At 36.8% G+C, this 17,850-nt stretch overlaps 1 protein-coding gene across 1 annotated transcript; it reads right to left on the bottom strand.

Annotated features, from left to right (window-relative positions):
- Positions 1-31: 31 nt before the first annotated feature.
- On the bottom strand, positions 32-16,836 carry LOC146909429 (beta-glucuronosyltransferase GlcAT14A-like). The gene is made up of 4 exons (XM_085730267.1): positions 16,229-16,836; positions 15,884-15,959; positions 15,655-15,770; positions 32-981 (listed from the first exon to the last, which is right to left on the bottom strand). Exons 1-4 carry the CDS (start codon positions 16,719-16,721, stop codon positions 467-469), a joined length of 1,200 nt encoding a protein of 399 aa, XP_085586393.1. The 5' UTR covers positions 16,722-16,836; the 3' UTR covers positions 32-466.
- Positions 16,837-17,850: the final 1,014 nt, after the last annotated feature.

The raw sequence follows: 17,850 nt of genomic DNA, 5'->3' as shown, positions 1-17,850 counted from the left end.
TACAAATTTATATCCAAACATGCACAGGAACTAGTCAGAAATCTTCAAATAAACTTGGCAGAATTTGTTTCGACCTTACAGATTGTTTAGAATTTGGAATGAAAGAGCTCGATGCTAATGTCCAAATCAATATAGTCTCTTTGGTTTCATGACTGTTTTCATTGTTCCCACCCATAATTGTACATCAAATTAAACAAAGTCAAAACTGCCAAAAAAAACTGTTTCAACCTAATTTTTTGTATATTGTCTTTACAAGTGATCCATTAAATGGAAATCAAATGGTTACCTACACTTGCAAAAAAAGTGCTTGAACCTGACGAGACAATAATGATCTCAACCAGCTTAATCAAAGGTCTCAAGTTCGAAAACGGAAAATGAAGCATGTTAAAACTCTTGTAGAGCTTTCTCCTCCATGTGATCCTACAAACTTGAGCGGTGTGATACCCGATTTATATCAAAAAACTGTTTACCTACACTGCATTTGGCGAAAAAATTTATCCATAAGGATTTTGTTTAACAAATTTTTGAGCCTTCTTGAGCCAGGACCAGGTTTAAGCAAACCATAATTCTCAGTTCTCAAACCTGAGCATGCTTTGTTCTTTCCACCTTGAGAACACCACCCTCCAAAAGAAAATCCCCCCTTATACCTCTTCAAAAGATCTCTATCAATTTTATCGAGAACAATATCATTTCTCTTGAATTTTCTAGCGAAAGGACGGCTACTTAGAACCATTTTCCTATAATCTTTAAGTCCTAGAGACCTAGGATGTTGTTTTGGAGGATTGTCCCAAGTAATGTAGTGAAGATCATGGTTGGCAGTGGTGTTCTTGTAGTCTTGTGAGTTGCATATTACTGTTTGGAAATATCCTTCTGGTGATGAGACAAAGTTAGTGTAGTAGAGGAGTAGAGTCCTTGGCAGATTTTCCCATCCCACGATGCAATACTCAGAAAATGATCTTGATACTATTGTCCATGCTGAACCTGAATTTTGTGAATATTGATCATGATGTTAGCTGATGCAATCTGTTAACATTGCAGATGCAATTTTAGAGGTCTAGTATAATATATTGTAATGCGATGATATATAATATAATGTCAATAGTCTATTCCATTGCCTTGGCACAAAATCAAGCAAACTGTTAAGAGTCCACATCGGAAGTAGAGGCAATCCCCACCTCACAAGTCGGTTTTGTGGGGTTGTGTTAGGCCCAATCACGATTTCTAAGATGGTATCAGAGCCTCTTCAAGATTCAATGGGCCACCTGCTATCAGGTTTCTGCTATCGGGCCACCCACCGCTTATGTCAACGAACCAAGCCCAATAGTGCTGGTCGTGAGGGGGGGTGTTAAGAGTCTCACATCGGAAGTGGGGACAATCATTACCTCACAAACCAGTTTTGTGGGATTGTGTTAGGTCCAACCACGATTTCTAAGACTAACATAATATTTCAGAAGTATACTTTCACCCTCACATTTTTATAAAAATCATAATGTGTGGGAGGGAAAAGAAATTCACAATATAGATAATAACTTTATTGTTTGTTTATACACACGTGTAGCTCATCAAAAATGCTTTTGTTTCCCCTTCTTTTGTTTCCCCTTATCATGTAATATGTTCCCAGTTTTGATGGACAAGCCATAAGTTCCTCTTTTTGCACCCCACTACTTGTCTAATAATACTTACAACACACGTTGGATTTTACTTAATATATATATATATATATATATATATATATATATATATATATATATCAAGAATTTGGCAATTCTTTTTAACAAAGTTTGAATCAAAATAATTGGTTCTTGTGGATTTAACCGTATAACACCACTTATATATGATAATATTTAAAATTTGTGACTGTGTATCACTTAAGTGAATCGCCAAGCCACTTGACTCAAGTAACCTTTGTTAAGAGTAAGAAATTATGCAAAGTTAATAATTTGGAATAGATTCCTTTACTGGTTTCGAGTTTAAAAAATTTAGAAAAATAAAATGATTACCAGAAAAGTTTTTTTTATTCTGTGTTTGAAATTGAGACTGACCTAGTAAACATAAACAAAAGAAAACAAAGGGAAAAAGGTAGTATTCATTATTAAGACATTATTATGTATGCACCGTTTATGTATGTACCATGTTCCTCTACAAGTATGAAGGCACGTGAATTGCTAGAATCAATCAAGAAATTAACTAAAATAATTGCATCAGCCATCAGGCATGTGCATCCACTAGAAATAGACACTGCACACTGCACAATACCATCACCATATGTACATGGATTATCATCTACTTTATCTTCAAGTAAGTCACATGTGTATTTTCCAATTTAAGGAGGCACTTATGTTGGAACAAAATGTGTTTAACAATAAACCTTAAAGAGTTTTGATGATAACAAGGTATTAAAAATTGTAAATTGGATTAGCTAATATTTGTTCAAGTGTACAGGACCATAATTATAAAGTTACATCATCATTGGTTCTGAATGAGCAAATAAAGAGCTATGGAAACAACAAAAATTTGAAGCTTGGACGCTCCTGAAGGCAACTTGCTCCTAAAGAAAAAGCGCTCCTGAAGTCAAGCTGCTCCTGAAGAAATAGCGCTCCTGAAGTAAGCTGCTCCTGAAGAATAGTGCTCCTGAAGACAAGAGGTCCAGAAGTCACATCATCAGAAGCTGCATCATCAGAAGCTGCAGAAGTCATCTCATCAGAAGCTGCATCATCAGAAGCTGCCTCATCAGAAGCCATTTCACCAGAAGCTGAATATCAACTGGATTTGCAAAGAATCAAGAATTGAAGAATCATCAATGCAAAAGCTGTCTATTGGATTCGAAAACACAAACAAAGGATTAGTGGAGTTTGCAACGGTCATTTCAAAGGTGTTTGAAGGCATGTGTTTGCAATTTGGACGAAAGCGTTGACATTGTACTTTGTACGAATTGTACAACCACGTTCTCCACTACTCTGTTTTGTGTCTGCACTTCAAGACAAGAAAACAGCTCCAGAATACGGTCTCGCCTGCATAGATGTTCCTTTGGATAAGGAATGGATTTCAAATTGGTTCTTCATAGGACAACAACCAAATCAGGCAAAAGATCATTGGTGAAAGATCAAGCTTCAACAACGACTCTTTGGTGTGCTGGCAATTTCACAACGTCTCTTTCACACCTCTATATAAAGGAGTGAAGACCTAGAGAATTGGTAATGCAAGAACGCTGAACGAAAGACTCACAAAGATTTTCACAAGTACCAAACCTCTGCTGAAATTGTTCTGCATTCACTTAGAATTTCTGTGTCTCAAAGTCATATCTTAGAAATTCTTAAGTCCATTGAGTCTGTATCTGATTTGTATTGTGAGCACCTCTGATTGTATATCAAGTGTTCAACCTTAAACAATTTTCTGTGTAATTTTGTTTAGTTAGGAAGTCTCTTGCAGTTGTGCTTGAGCAGGAAGTCTCTTGATTGTGTTCTTGAGCAAAGGAAGTCTCTTGCTTGTGTGCTTGAGCATTGGAAGTCTCTTGCTTGTGTGCTTGAGCATTTGTAATCAGATATTACTCATAGTGAAATCTCCTTGGAAGTGCAAGGGGGACTGGACTACTTCCGGATTGTGGAAGGAACCAGTATAATTGCTTTGTGTCGTTCTTCTTCTCTCTCTCTGATTTATTCCGCTGCATTTAGATTCTGATTATCACTTCAGAAGCTGTCTCACTTAGCTTCTGATCAGTGTGTTCAGTTTTTAGGAGAAACGAAGAATTTTCCAAAAACACAATTCAACCCCCCTTCTTGTGTTTTTTCTCACCTTCAATTGGTATCTAGAGCCTTGGTCTGTTGTGTATCACTTAACCGTGCAACAGTCAAAGATCTGAGAAAAACATGACTACTCCTCCTCCTGATGGTGATACTAGCTATAAAAATGTCTCACATGATTATAGTGATAGTAAGAAAACCAGTGTTGGAAAAATTCCAAAGTTCAATGGAGATGCTGAAGAGTTCTCTTGGTGGAAGACCAATTTTTACAGTTACATCATGAGCCTAGATGAAGAATTGTGGGATATTCTGGAAGACGGCGTTGGTAGTTTAGTCCTTGATGAAGAAGGAGCTGCTGTGGATAGAAAGAAACATACTCCAGAACTGAGGAAACTTTACAAGAAGCATCATATTATCAGAGGAGCTCTTGTCACTGCCATACCCAAAGCAGAATACATGAAGATGAGTGACAAATCCACTGCTAAAGCTATGTTTGCTTCTCTCTGTTCAAATTATGAAGGGAGCAAGAAGGTCAAAGAAGCAAAGGCTCTCCTGCTTGTACATCAGTATGAGTTATTCAAAATGAAGGATGATGAAACTATTGAGGAGATGTACTCAAGGTTTCAAACCTTAGTTTCTGGTCTACAGATTCTAAAGAAGAGCTATGTTGCTTCTGATCATGTAAGCAAGATACTCAGAAGCTTACCTGCCAGATGGAGACCAAAAGTGACTGCCATTGAGGAAGCTAAAGATTTAAACACTTTAAGTGTCGAAGATCTTGTTAGTTCTCTCAAAGTTCATGAGTTAAGTCTTAATGAACATGAGTCTACTAAGAAGAGTAAATCAATAGCTCTTCCATCCAAAGGCAAGTCATCAAAAGCTCTCAAAGTGGTTGAATCTGAAGAGGAAGAACAGTCAAGTTCAGATTCTGAACCAGATGCTGCAGAAATGGCCATGCTCTCAAACAGACTTCAATATCTGGCCAAGAAGAACAGAAAGTTTCTCTCCAGAAGGGGTAACTCCAGAAGCTCAAGGAAAGAAGATCAGAAGGGATGCTTCAACTGTAAGAAGCCAGGTCACTTCATTGCTGAATGCCCTGATCTTCAAAGAGAAAAGTCAAAGGACAAGTCAAAGAGGTCTACCTTCAAACCAAGCAAACTCAAGAAGCAGATTAAGCAGAGTTTAATGGCAACCTGGGATGATTTGGGTAGTGAATCTGGATCTGATAAAGAGGAAGCTGATGAAGATGCAAAGGTAGCTGTTGGGTTGGTAGCAACAGCAACTTCAGAAGCTGGATCAGATTCAGACTCAGAAGATGAAAATGAGGTATATTCCAAAATTCCCAGAGATGAACTTGTTGAGTCACTTAAAGAACTTCTTACACATTTTGAAGTAAGAACCAATGAGTTGAAGGATTTAAAAGAAAAATATGCTGATTTGGTACAACAGCAAAAATCAACTCTATTGGATCTGAAAGCTTCTGAACAGGGACTTAGGGGCTTTGACTTCATGTGTAAAACATATGAAGACCAGCTCAGGTTCTTATGTCAGAAGCTACAAGAAAAGTGTAATGAAAAACCTTTAAGTAATCATGAAATTGCTCTTGAAGACTTCATTATATCTGGCATTGACAGAAGCAGAGTGGCTTCTATGATTTATAGCATTTACAAGAACAATGGCAGAGGAATTGGTTTTCCAGAAGTGAAACTGGAGAAAACCAATCTAAAGTCTTGTTGTGAATGCATCAAGGAAGGTCTGAAAACATTCTTTGTACCAGAAGGGGCTGAGTTGGAAACTGTTGTTCAATCAGAACCTGAAGCTTCCAGTTTTAAGGCTAAGATTACTTCAAAGCCAAAGAACTCTAAGTCAAAGGCTATGATCAAATCTGATTCCAAAACTTCAAAGGTTAGGATCCTGAAAAGATCAGAACCTATTCCTCAGAGTCTGGTGAAACCAAAATCTGGGGTTCTGAAGTCTAAGTTTCAGAAGAAGACAGTTGCTGCTTCTGAAGTACCAAAACCTAAGGTGATGATTAATCAGAAGCAACCCAACTCACAGCACAAGGTACAAGAAGTGAAGAGTAAAGCCTTAAGTACTAACCTTCCAGGACCCATAGAACAATGGGTACCTAAATCTAAAAATGTCAATGATGCAGGTATGTCTAAGAGCAGTGCCAAAGCAAAGATCATGGTACCTAGACAGCGGTTGCTCAAGACACATGACAGGAGACAAGTCCATGTTCCTCAGCCTAACAATGAAAGAGGGAGGAAATGTGAAATTTGGAGGCAACCAGTCAGGCAGGATCATAGGTACAGGAACTATTGGTAATTCCTCTACCTCAATTAATAATGTATGGTTGGTAGATGGTCTTGAACATAACCTTTTGAGTATAAGTCAATTTTGTGATAATGGTTATGATGTGCTTTTTGAAAAACCCAACTGTACAGTAATCAACAAGAAAGACAAATCCATTGTGTTCAAGGGAAAGAGAGTTGACAATGTCTATAAAATCAATTTTTCTGAACTGGCTGATCAGAAGGTGATCTGCCTACTATCAGTGAATGATAAGAAATGGATGTGGCACAGAAGGTTGGGACATGCTAACTGGAGGTTAATCTCTAAGCTTAGTAAGTTACAACTTGTGAAAGGGCTACCAGACATTGACTATCATTCAGATGCACTTTGTGGTGCATGTCAGAGAGGGAAAATTGTGAAATCATCTTTTAAAACCAAAGACATTGTCTCAACCTCAAGACCTTTAGAATTACTCCATATTGATTTATTTGGACCAGTAAGTACTGCATCCTTATATGGAAGTAGATATGGATTAGTCATTGTTGATGATTACAGCAGATGGACTTGGGTGAAATTCATAAAGAGTAAAGATGTTGCGTGTGATGTATTCAGTAGCTTCTGCACTCAAATTCAATCTGAAAAAGAATCAAAAATTTTGAAAGTCAGAAGTGATCATGGTGGAGAATTTGAAAATGAGCCATTTGAAGCTTTTTGTGAAAAACATGGAATTTTCCATGAATTCTCTTCTCCTAGAACACCACAACAAAATGGAGTTGTAGAGAGAAAGAATAGAACTTTACAAGAAATGGCCAGAACCATGATTCATGAAAACCATTTACCAAAACATTTTTGGGCAGAAGCAGTGAATACAGCATGCTATGTTCAAAACAGGATCTATATTAGACCTATTTTGGAGAAAACAGCATATGAACTCTTTAAAGGAAGAAAACCCAATATCTCTTACTTTCATCAATTTGGATGTACTTGTTACATTCTGAACAACAAGCTCTACCTAAAGAAATTTGATGCCAAGGCCCAAAGAGGAATCTTTTTAGGTTACTCTGAAAGGTCAAAGGCATACAGAGTGTATAATTCAGAAACACTCTGTGTTGAAGAATCTATGCACGTTAAATTTGATGACAAGGAGCTTGAAGATAAAACTTCAAAGCAGGGTGAAAGTTTTGCAGAGATACAGGTTCCTGAAGCTACTCCAGAACCTGATCAGATAGCTGAGTCTGAAGATAGTCCAGAAGCTGAACCCACATCAGAAGCGCAAGATGAAACTGCTTCTGATAAAGCACAAGATGGCTCACATCAAGAAGATCCTCCCAGAAACACATTCAAACACAAGTCTTCACATCCTGAGGAGCTAATCATTGGAAACAAAGATAGTCCAAGAAGAACAAGATCACATTTCAGACAAGAAGAGTCAATGATTGGACTAATCTCAATGATTGAACCTACAACAGTTGATGAAGCACTCTCAGATGATGGATGGATCCTAGCTATGCAAGAAGAGTTGAATCAATTTCAAAGAAATGATGTGTGGGATCTGGTACCCAAACCTCAGCACAAGAACATTATTGGAACAAAATGGGTATTCAGAAACAAGCTGAATGAGCAAGGTGAAGTAACAAGAAACAAAGCCAGACTTGTTGCACAAGGGTATAGTCAACAAGAAGGCATTGATTACACTGAAACGTTTGCTCCAGTTGCAAGATTGGAAGCAATCAGGTTACTTCTTTCCTATGCAGTTAATCATGGCATAATATTATATCAGATGGATGTCAAGAGTGCATTTCTCAATGGTGTCATAGAAGAAGAAGTGTATGTTAAGCAACCTCCTGGATTTGAGGATATTAAATATCCTGACCATGTTTTTAAATTGAAGAAATCACTATATGGCTTGAAACAAGCTCCCAGAGCTTGGTATGATAGACTAAGTAATTTCTTAATCAAAAATGATTTTAAGAGAGGACAGGTTGACACTACACTCTTCAGAAGGACCCTTGGGAAAGATATTCTTGTTGTGCAAATATATGTTGATGATATAATATTTGGTTCTACTAATGCATCTCTTTGCAAGGAATTTTCTGAGTTAATGCAGGATGAATTTGAAATGAGCATGATGGGAGAGCTGAAGTTCTTCCTTGGCATTCAAATCAATCAATGCAAAGATGGAGTCTATGTTCATCAATCAAAGTACACAAAGGAGCTTCTGAAGAAGTTCAAACTTGAAGATTGTAAAGTGATGAACACTCCAATGCATCCTACGTGCAACCTGAGCAAAGAAGATGAAGGAGCTAAAGTAGATCAGAAGCTGTATAGAGGTATGATTGGTTCTTTGTTATACCTCACTGCATCTAGGCCAGATATTTTATTCAGTGTATGCTTGTGTGCAAGATTCCAATCAGATCCTAGAGAATCTCATATGACTGCTGTCAAGAGAATCTTCAGGTATTTGAAGGGAACAACTAATCTTGGACTCCTTTATAGGAAATCCTTAGATTATAAGCTAATTGGATTCTGTGATGCTGATTATGCTGGTGATAGGATTGAAAGAAAATCAACCAGTGGCAATTGTCAATTTCTGGGTGATAATCTTATATCCTGGGCTAGCAAAAGACAAACAACTATTGCTATGTCTACAGCAGAAGCAGAATACATTTCAGCTGCAAGTTGTTGTACACAACTACTTTGGATGAAACATCAGTTGGAAGATTATCAGATAACTGCTAACAGTATTCCCATTTATTGTGATAATACTGCTGCTATTTGTTTGTCTAAAAATCCAATTTTGCATTCAAGAGCTAAGCACATTGAAATCAAACACCATTTTATCAGAGATTATGTTCAAAAAGGAATTTTAGATATACAATTCATTGATACTGAAAATCAATGGGCTGATATATTTACTAAGCCTTTAACTGTTGAAAGATTTGATTTTATAAAGAAAAATTTGAACATGCACTTCGTGTCTGATTAAATGTTTGCTTGCTCCTGAATAGGATTTTAGGTTCTGAAGTTAGTTCAGAAGCAGTAGTCCATCAGAAGCTCTTTATTGAGGTTCTGAGGAAAACTCGCTTCTGATGATGACATCAGCATCTGAAGTCCAGAAGCTGGATTTGTTGCTTCTGAATAGTTGGATTAGTGGAAACGTTAGGAGTTACTTTTTAAAGTAACTTCTGGCCCACTAACTTGGTAGTTACTCTGTGAACTTCTTACGTGGCCTGTATGTGTTGGTGTATAACTAAAAGGGCAATGATGATTTAAAAGCTTTGAAAGTACTTTTCACGCGCCCCCAATTTTGTCATTAATGTTATGTTTGTTTGTCTCTTTTGAATTGCAATCGTTTTACTTTTAACACTTTGTCAATTCACACACTACTCACTCACAACAAACACATTTGCTCTCAAACCGTTTGCGAAGTAAGCGCATTCTCTCAACCTTGGAACCCTAAAAATCTTCATCTTCTTCAAATCTTCGTCAATCATCAAATGGCATCATCAAGCTCAAAAGTTTCAGAATCTACTTCAAACAAGCAAAGCGTATCAGAATCATGGTCCATCTACAAAGAAAAGACTATGGATATTCCATGGGAATCCTTGATAGTCCAAATAGAGTCACCAGTGGATTTTACTTCACTCAAGAAGTACGAAGTAAACATGGAAGGCTTAATAGAAACACAGGAGCTGTCTGAGTATTTCAGAATGCTAAATGGGCCAACATATGTGAATTTGGTCAAGGACTTTTGGTTAAAAGCTGAAGTGTACAATGAAAAGCCTGCAAAAGTTGTAAGCAAACAAGCTGGGTCAAAGAAAGGGAAAATGGTCATGGATATGAATCCTACATCATTTGACAGCTTAGAAATAAGGTCTGAAGTGATGGGCATTCCTATAACCATCACTGAGGAAGTTATAGCTAAAGCTTGTAGAAGGCATGCAGAGGGAAGATTCCAAGAAATAGTCAGGAAGGAAGATGTCCTGCTACAAGGTTACTACAACACTCTTTTGGGTGGGAAGAAGGATGCAAAGCCTTCTGAAATGGAGATTCACAACAGGATGTTGGTGAAATTCAGTAATGATTGCTTCTTTCAAAGAGCAGGAGGATCTGACCAACCCAACAATCAACAGAAGCTAGCAATTTACTTCATGGCTATTTTGGAAAAGATAAACTTCCCAAGATATGTAATGGATCATCTCTGCTGGGCCATAAATGAAAGCACTATCAGAGGAAGAAAACAAGTACCCTATGGAAGATTGCTGTCTGAAATCTTTCATCAAGGAAGGGTGCTGGAGTTCTTAAAAAGGACAAGGAGTGCTTCTGATAAATGTTTCAAAGTCTCTACTGCTGAAAGGACTATCAGTAGCAGGAGCTTACACTCTATGAAGTTCTTCAAAGAAGCTCCTAAAGATGAGAAATGGTTGGAGTTGACCACAGAAGAATCTGAGATTATCAGAGACTTTCCTTCCATAGTTAAGGAAAGTAATCCTGAACACTTAGCTAGATTAGTAGCTGAGTACGTCTTGGAGGAAGATGCGAGGTCTCAGGAGGAAGCTGCTCTTGCTAAAGGAAAAGGCAAGAAGGCCAAAGCAGTTGCTGTGTCAGAAGCTGCTGTTTCTGATGCACCTAAAGGGAAAAGGGCCAGAACTAGTTCTGAATCTGATGCTGCTCCTACTAAAGGAAAGAAGGCCAGAACCAGTACTGAGTCAGAAGCTGCTATTGCTAAAGCTGCTAAGTCTGAAGCTAAACCTGTTTCTATCAAGGATAAAGGAAAGATGCAGAAGATTGGTGCTGCTTCTATTCCTCAGAAGAGAAGAAAAGGTAAGGCAGACTTGGTAATCACTCAAGAGCAGCTGGAGGAAGCTCTTGAAGAAATGGAAAAAGAAGAGGCTGATCCCAAGCTGAAGAAGAAGAAGGCTCCCCTTCAACTTGTGAGTCCTATGGTTGAGATGACTCCAATAAGGAAAAGGATGGCAGATGAACGTGCTTCTGAACTTATTGCAGACAAAAAGGATCTAAAAGCACAATACACTCATCAAAGAGATGAAAAGCTCAAGGCCTTGGGATTGGAAGATTGTGATAGGTTCTACAAAGATAAATTGGCTGAAGTAAGAGCCATTGCTGGTAAGCCCACTGAAGACAATGAGGAAGACGATATGATGCTCATGTTTGAAAATGCTCCAGAAGAGGGAACTTCAGAAGTAGTTCCTCAAGCTGCTGATCCACAAGAGATCACTTCTGAAGCTGGCCCTGCAGATCAGGTAATTCAGATTCCAGTCACCTCTATCCCCATTTCACCTTCTTCAACATCTGTACCTGAACCAATAGAAGACACTTCTGTCTTAGACAATCTTGCTCTCCATTACTCAGGTGAGTTACCCATAGACAAATCCACCTCAGAAAAAGCCTCTGAAACAACTCCAGAAGCAGCTGCTTCTGAAAATGTTGTTTCAGAAAACCCTCATCAACAAACACCTGAACCACATAAACCCACAACACCCCCACAATCACCAACAGCTACCATTGACCCCCAACTCAACACTCAAACATCAACTTCACCACAACAACCACCATCTGAAACTGAATTTCAACCTTTACCTGAACACTCTCCTGAACCAACTCCCATGGATGTTGACATCTCTCTAGTCAATGTTCAAGCCTCAACCTCCACCACACACATTGATTCTGACCAGCCCTCATCTTCTAACACACAAACACACCTTACCATTCCAGTTCCTAACCCTATTCAAGACTTAGAAATCAGTGATTCTGATCTTGAAATCCTTGAACATCCACCCACAAACATCCTGGAATCTGGATATATCAATTCTGAGCTTCAGACAATCCTTAGTCAATTGCTTAATCTTGTGGATCAACGAAGGACAATTGATCTCACAAGTGCATATGAAGACTCCTGGGCATCACTTCAGAACCGGGCAACTGAGCTAATTGAAAGCTTAAGGGCTAAGTGCATCAGAAGCAAGGAAGCTTCTGTCAGGAAGTTAATGGAGCATCTGAATCAGAGTCTCAGAATAAGAAGTTCTACACTGCTCCTGGCAAACCAGCCTTTCTTTTTAGAAACGGATTACTTGACCAGAGAAGCAAGGTTGTGTAAGCTTCTGAAGAAACAGATGGCACAGCAGCAGCAAGAAGCTAAGGAAAGGGAACAGGCTCTTCTCCAGAGGCAACAACAGCTTGAAGAACTGTTGCAGAAGAAGATTGAAGAAATGGAGGAGATGAAGAAACAACATCAAACCAACACTTAGTTGCACACCCTTGTGTTTTTCTTTTTGTTTGTTGTTTGTTTTGAATTCCTAGTCCTTGCTTCTGAAACCATTCTGTTTTAATTCTCTTTGCTTCTGAATGCTTACTGATTCTGACTGTTTAGCTGCTTCTGACAATTGAATATACATGATTTTTGCTCTGATTTATTTAGTTCATTGCTTAGTATACTCTCTCACGTTTGAGTTTTTCTCATATCTTTTTGTCTTTTGTGCTTAGATTTATTTTAATTTTTTTTGATAATGACAAAAGGGGGAGTATATGTGACAAGTATTTAAAGGCTCTGAGCCCCATTAATGGCATTTGAAATTTTTGAAAAACTTCTATCTTTTTACCTTATTGGTATAAGCTATGAATGAACGAAGGAGTATCAAAATTCAAGTAAAGTTAATTGAACCATTCTTCTTATCTATAAGTAAATTCTTTCATTGATTCAGTTTTGCTTTTAAGCTCTGATAATAATTATTGCGCGCAAAATGAATTTAATTAACCTGGATAGAACTTAGGGGGAGCTTACAAACCTCACCTTAAAGACTATCAGACTCAGGGGGAGTTTGAGCTTACAAACCTCAGATTCTGAGCTTACAAACCTCAGAACCCCAAAGTCAACTTGTTAATTAGATTAACAACAATTGATCAATTTTAAATACTTTTGTTTGTCATCATCAAAAAGGGGGAGATTGTTGGAACAAAATGTGTTTAACAATAAACCTTAAAGAGTTTTGATGATAACAAGGTATTAAAAATTGTAAATTGGATTAGCTAATATTTGTTCAAGTGTACAGGACCATAATTATAAAGTTACATCATCATTGGTTCTGAATGAGCAAATAAAGAGCTATGGAAACAACAAAAATTTGAAGCTTGGACGCTCCTGAAGGCAACTTGCTCCTAAAGAAAAAGCGCTCCTGAAGTCAAGCTGCTCCTGAAGAAATAGCGCTCCTGAAGTAAGCTGCTCCTGAAGAATAGTGCTCCTGAAGACAAGAGGTCCAGAAGTCACATCATCAGAAGCTGCATCATCAGAAGCTGCAGAAGTCATCTCATCAGAAGCTGCATCATCAGAAGCTGCCTCATCAGAAGCCATTTCACCAGAAGCTGAATATCAACTGGATTTGCAAAGAATCAAGAATTGAAGAATCATCAATGCAAAAGCTGTCTATTGGATTCGAAAACACAAACAAAGGATTAGTGGAGTTTGCAACGGTCATTTCAAAGGTGTTTGAAGGCATGTGTTTGCAATTTGGACGAAAGCGTTGACATTGTACTTTGTACGAATTGTACAACCACGTTCTCCACTACTCTGTTTTGTGTCTGCACTTCAAGACAAGAAAACAGCTCCAGAATACGGTCTCGCCTGCATAGATGTTCCTTTGGATAAGGAATGGATTTCAAATTGGTTCTTCATAGGACAACAACCAAATCAGGCAAAAGATCATTGGTGAAAGATCAAGCTTCAACAACGACTCTTTGGTGTGCTGGCAATTTCACAACGTCTCTTTCACACCTCTATATAAAGGAGTGAAGACCTAGAGAATTGGTAATGCAAGAACGCTGAACGAAAGACTCACAAAGATTTTCACAAGTACCAAACCTCTGCTGAAATTGTTCTGCATTCACTTAGAATTTCTGTGTCTCAAAGTCATATCTTAGAAATTCTTAAGTCCATTGAGTCTGTATCTGATTTGTATTGTGAGCACCTCTGATTGTATATCAAGTGTTCAACCTTAAACAATTTTCTGTGTAATTTTGTTTAGTTAGGAAGTCTCTTGCAGTTGTGCTTGAGCAGGAAGTCTCTTGATTGTGTTCTTGAGCAAAGGAAGTCTCTTGCTTGTGTGCTTGAGCATTGGAAGTCTCTTGCTTGTGTGCTTGAGCATTTGTAATCAGATATTACTCATAGTGAAATCTCCTTGGAAGTGCAAGGGGGACTGGACTACTTCCGGATTGTGGAAGGAACCAGTATAATTGCTTTGTGTCGTTCTTCTTCTCTCTCTCTGATTTATTCCGCTGCATTTAGATTCTGATTATCACTTCAGAAGCTGTCTCACTTAGCTTCTGATCAGTGTGTTCAGTTTTTAGGAGAAACGAAGAATTTTCCAAAAACACAATTCAACCCCCCTTCTTGTGTTTTTTCTCACCTTCAACTTATACTTATTATATACCATCATTGTGGGGAAAAAATTGAATATTTAATAAGTTTGTAGGTCTCAAATAAATCTCATTTATTTGCGGATCTCACATATCTTTAATATTTAAAAAAAAAATGTAATGATATAGAGATTGATAGGTGATTAGTGGATCTTGTTTAAAAAATTTATGTGATGTACTGGGTTTTAGAGATTGAGTACTTATTAGGTACCACTATTAAAAAATTATAATGAGTTATATATACATGTTGAACTCAATTAAGTACTAAAAATGAATTTCTCTATTGTGAATGTTATTACATCCTAACTATAAAAAAAATTCTTTATTCTCCCCATATAAGGACAGAATTGATCAAAACAATATAAGGACGACAAATTCTACACAATATATTGTATTTGTGTAACTAAATGTGCTATTTTTTATGTATCCTTCCTTTCGATTTTCTTGGGAAATAATCCTAATAATTTGAAGGTTATATTTCATCCCAATTTTCTATTCAATTAATAATTTATATGTAAATGTGCTTATATAGTGCCCACACCACATTTTCCATAAAATTCATCATGCAGGAGTTGATGAAAATAGATAAATACTAATCTTGGTGGGTAAGAGGAGGTTGTGGGGTTCAAGGCACTCAACTACATAGTTAGGTAAAATTTCTTGATACCACATTATACACATGAATGCTCAACAGCTACCACCTAGCTACCATTAAATTACCTTCCATGACTAACGAACAAATTGTTGAAAGTGACATTTTCTTTTGCATCCAGAACAGTATTGATAGTTTAATCCTTAAATCTCTAAATCCAACCATAACACGCAACTTCTGAACAATATCATATTTAAATGTTCTAATCTAAGTGACATAAATGTTAAACTAATCTATAGACTATACCAATAGACAAGATGTCGAATATGTTCTAATAAGGACATTAACCAATTAACCAAATGACAATAAACTATGACATTTGATTCATTGCCATGTATTTTGTGACAACTCATGGTCACCCTAATCATATTTTATAGAATCACATGGTCCACATATATATCCCCTTAAATTACTTAGCAAAAAAGATAAGATAACATGCGTGTAATGAAGGGAACAAGAGGAAAAGCACTTGCAAACACACAAACACATACATTAGCAAAGTCCAAAATAAGCTAAGAGATTGAAGGGAAATTAAACCTGTGTATAGTTTAAAAGATGTTGGCAAATTCCTTTGCTTAATGATCCACCAAATATCTGATTTATTGAGGCTATAAAGTCCCGGATCTATAATCATTGGCTTCCCTCTCTTATTGCTAAAATTGGTTATAAAAAAAATAAAAAAAAATAAATAAAAGTCATGAAATTAGTACAAATCACAATGCATATGAAAATAGAAAATCACATGAATGAACAATATTCCACTCACAATTTCCAACCCAAGCGACTACTATGTTGTATGAAATTAATATCCCTTGGCACCTCAGAAAAAACTTGGATCAGATCTGAAAATTCAAAAAAGGTTCATACCAATTTAAATCAATCATTAACAAATGCAATCAAATCACCATAGTTAAGATCATTTCACAAATCCAATAAAACAATGCATAAGCAACAAATATGTAGCATCTTAAAAAAACGTTACACCTTGTATATAATTGCAATCTAGATTTAAAATCTTGTAACAAGTAAACTATGCTAACTTGAAATTAAACACACACACATAGATTGATTTATTCAAATGTCATATAGTAATTAAGGACACTCACCATACCATCTTGTGTAACCAAGGGATAATCAGAAGCACTAAGATTAATAAACCAATCCCAATGACATGTCTTAAGAAGCATTGCCATAGCATGAAGAGTAGTTGCAAGCATAGTTGGTCCTCTATAAGTTACCAAATTAGGCTTCCCAACAATCCAAACATTTCCAACTTGACTAAAAACAGGATCATTAGCAACATATTCTGCCACATCTTTATGTTCTGCATCTGGAGCACCATAATCCATGTGAATCAAATAGTAGTTATTTGGATGATACAACACTTTAAGCAACCTTTTGAGCTTCACAGTATCTCCTTTGGATGCAGAGATCAAGTAAGCAAAAGTAATTGGGTATGTTATGTTGGCTTTTAGGACATTGAAGTAGTCCATAGTACTAGGTTTCAAGGTTGAAATTTGAAGGGTTAGTCTTGTAGGGATGAAGAGAAAAAAGAATATTATTGAGGTTACCATGAAGGTAAACATGAATATTTTGATAACCATTTGAGAGAAAATTGCAAAAATAAAGAGAGAGAAAAATTGTGGGAGAGAGAATGAGGTGGTGGAAGAAGATGTTGTGTAAATAAAGGGTGAGAGTGTTGTATTTTCAATGGTTAATGATGCAAATTTTGTTGGGGTGAGGATATTATAGTGTGAGTGGAATTAGGAATAGTGTGCTTTACATATTGTGCGTTTTTCTCTTTGAACACAAGGACTCCATTTGTCAGTAAAATGTCGGTTGAGACAAGAAGTGGTAGATTCTGGTGAGGTGCAACTTGCATTGCACTTATAATTATTACCACTATTATTATTATTATTAAATCATTATAATCTTGTCCCTGTTATTGAAATTTCAATAAAGTTGAGTTTTTTTTTTCTTTTTTCCTTTCTTTCTATTTCCGTTTTTCTCATTAGGGTGATGATTAAGTAGTTCTTCCTTGCCTTAGAATTATGGAAAGTAGTTTAATGTCAACTTTTTATAATTTCAATTCTTAATTTTTGAAATGGAATTTCAAAGCGATCTAATTCAATTTTATTATATTCGAACATTATTTTAGACATCAACTATGATAACGAAAGTTGAAGGTTGATGTTGAAACTAGACTTTAATATGTCATTGGTCCCTGCAGTTTGTTAAAAATTTGTCAATGGTCCTTCAGTTAACTTCAAGTTAAAAAAAATGTTAAAACTAACAGTGTGCCACGTGGACCACTTATTTCACGCCACGTGGCACACTAAAAGACAAATTTTTCATAATTAGAATTAATGAAATAAAATAATTGATTTTTTAATGGTTTTTAATTGATTTAATTTCTTTCTTTTCTTTTCTAAATAAAAACTATTTAAAAATCAATAATTTTATTTCAAATTTGTGAAAGATCCTTCAAACTTGAAACCTTCACCAGATGCAGTTGTCGACGCAGGGGCGGACCCGAACAGGTCCTGGTGTGGCAAGTGCCACACCAAAGCAATCTAATTTTTTTAGGTGCAGGTAAGAAAGGAAAAGTCTTTGTAGGTGCAGGTTTGTGTTTGCTGATATCTGCCATCAGCTGCTTTAAGCAGTAGACCTTGTCTGTGAGTTTAGTTCGGCTACTGTTGCTGTTTTGGGGCTGCTGGTGGGATGGGTAGTCGC

This window comes from Medicago sativa, chromosome 7 (genome assembly GCF_051527215.1).
Source record: "Medicago sativa cultivar Bolivia chromosome 7, Bolivia_mono, whole genome shotgun sequence".
Classification (NCBI taxonomy): Eukaryota; Viridiplantae; Streptophyta; class Magnoliopsida; order Fabales; family Fabaceae; genus Medicago; species Medicago sativa.
Note: the sequence above shows the minus strand (reverse complement) of the source record. Positions and strands in the feature narration are given on the sequence as shown.

Excerpts from the sequence above, each read along its gene's own strand:
- LOC146909429 (XM_085730267.1), bottom strand. The coding sequence starts at position 16,721 with ATGGTTATCAAAATATTCATGTTTACCTTCATGGTAACCTCAATAATA. Across the intron at positions 15,771-15,883 it reads AGTCGCTTGGGTTGGAAATT|CAATAAGAGAGGGAAGCCAA; the intron begins GTGAGTGGAATA and ends AACCAATTTTAG. Across the intron at positions 982-15,654 it reads ATCTTTTAAACTATACACAG|GTTCAGCATGGACAATAGTA; the intron begins GTTTAATTTCCC and ends CACAAAATTCAG.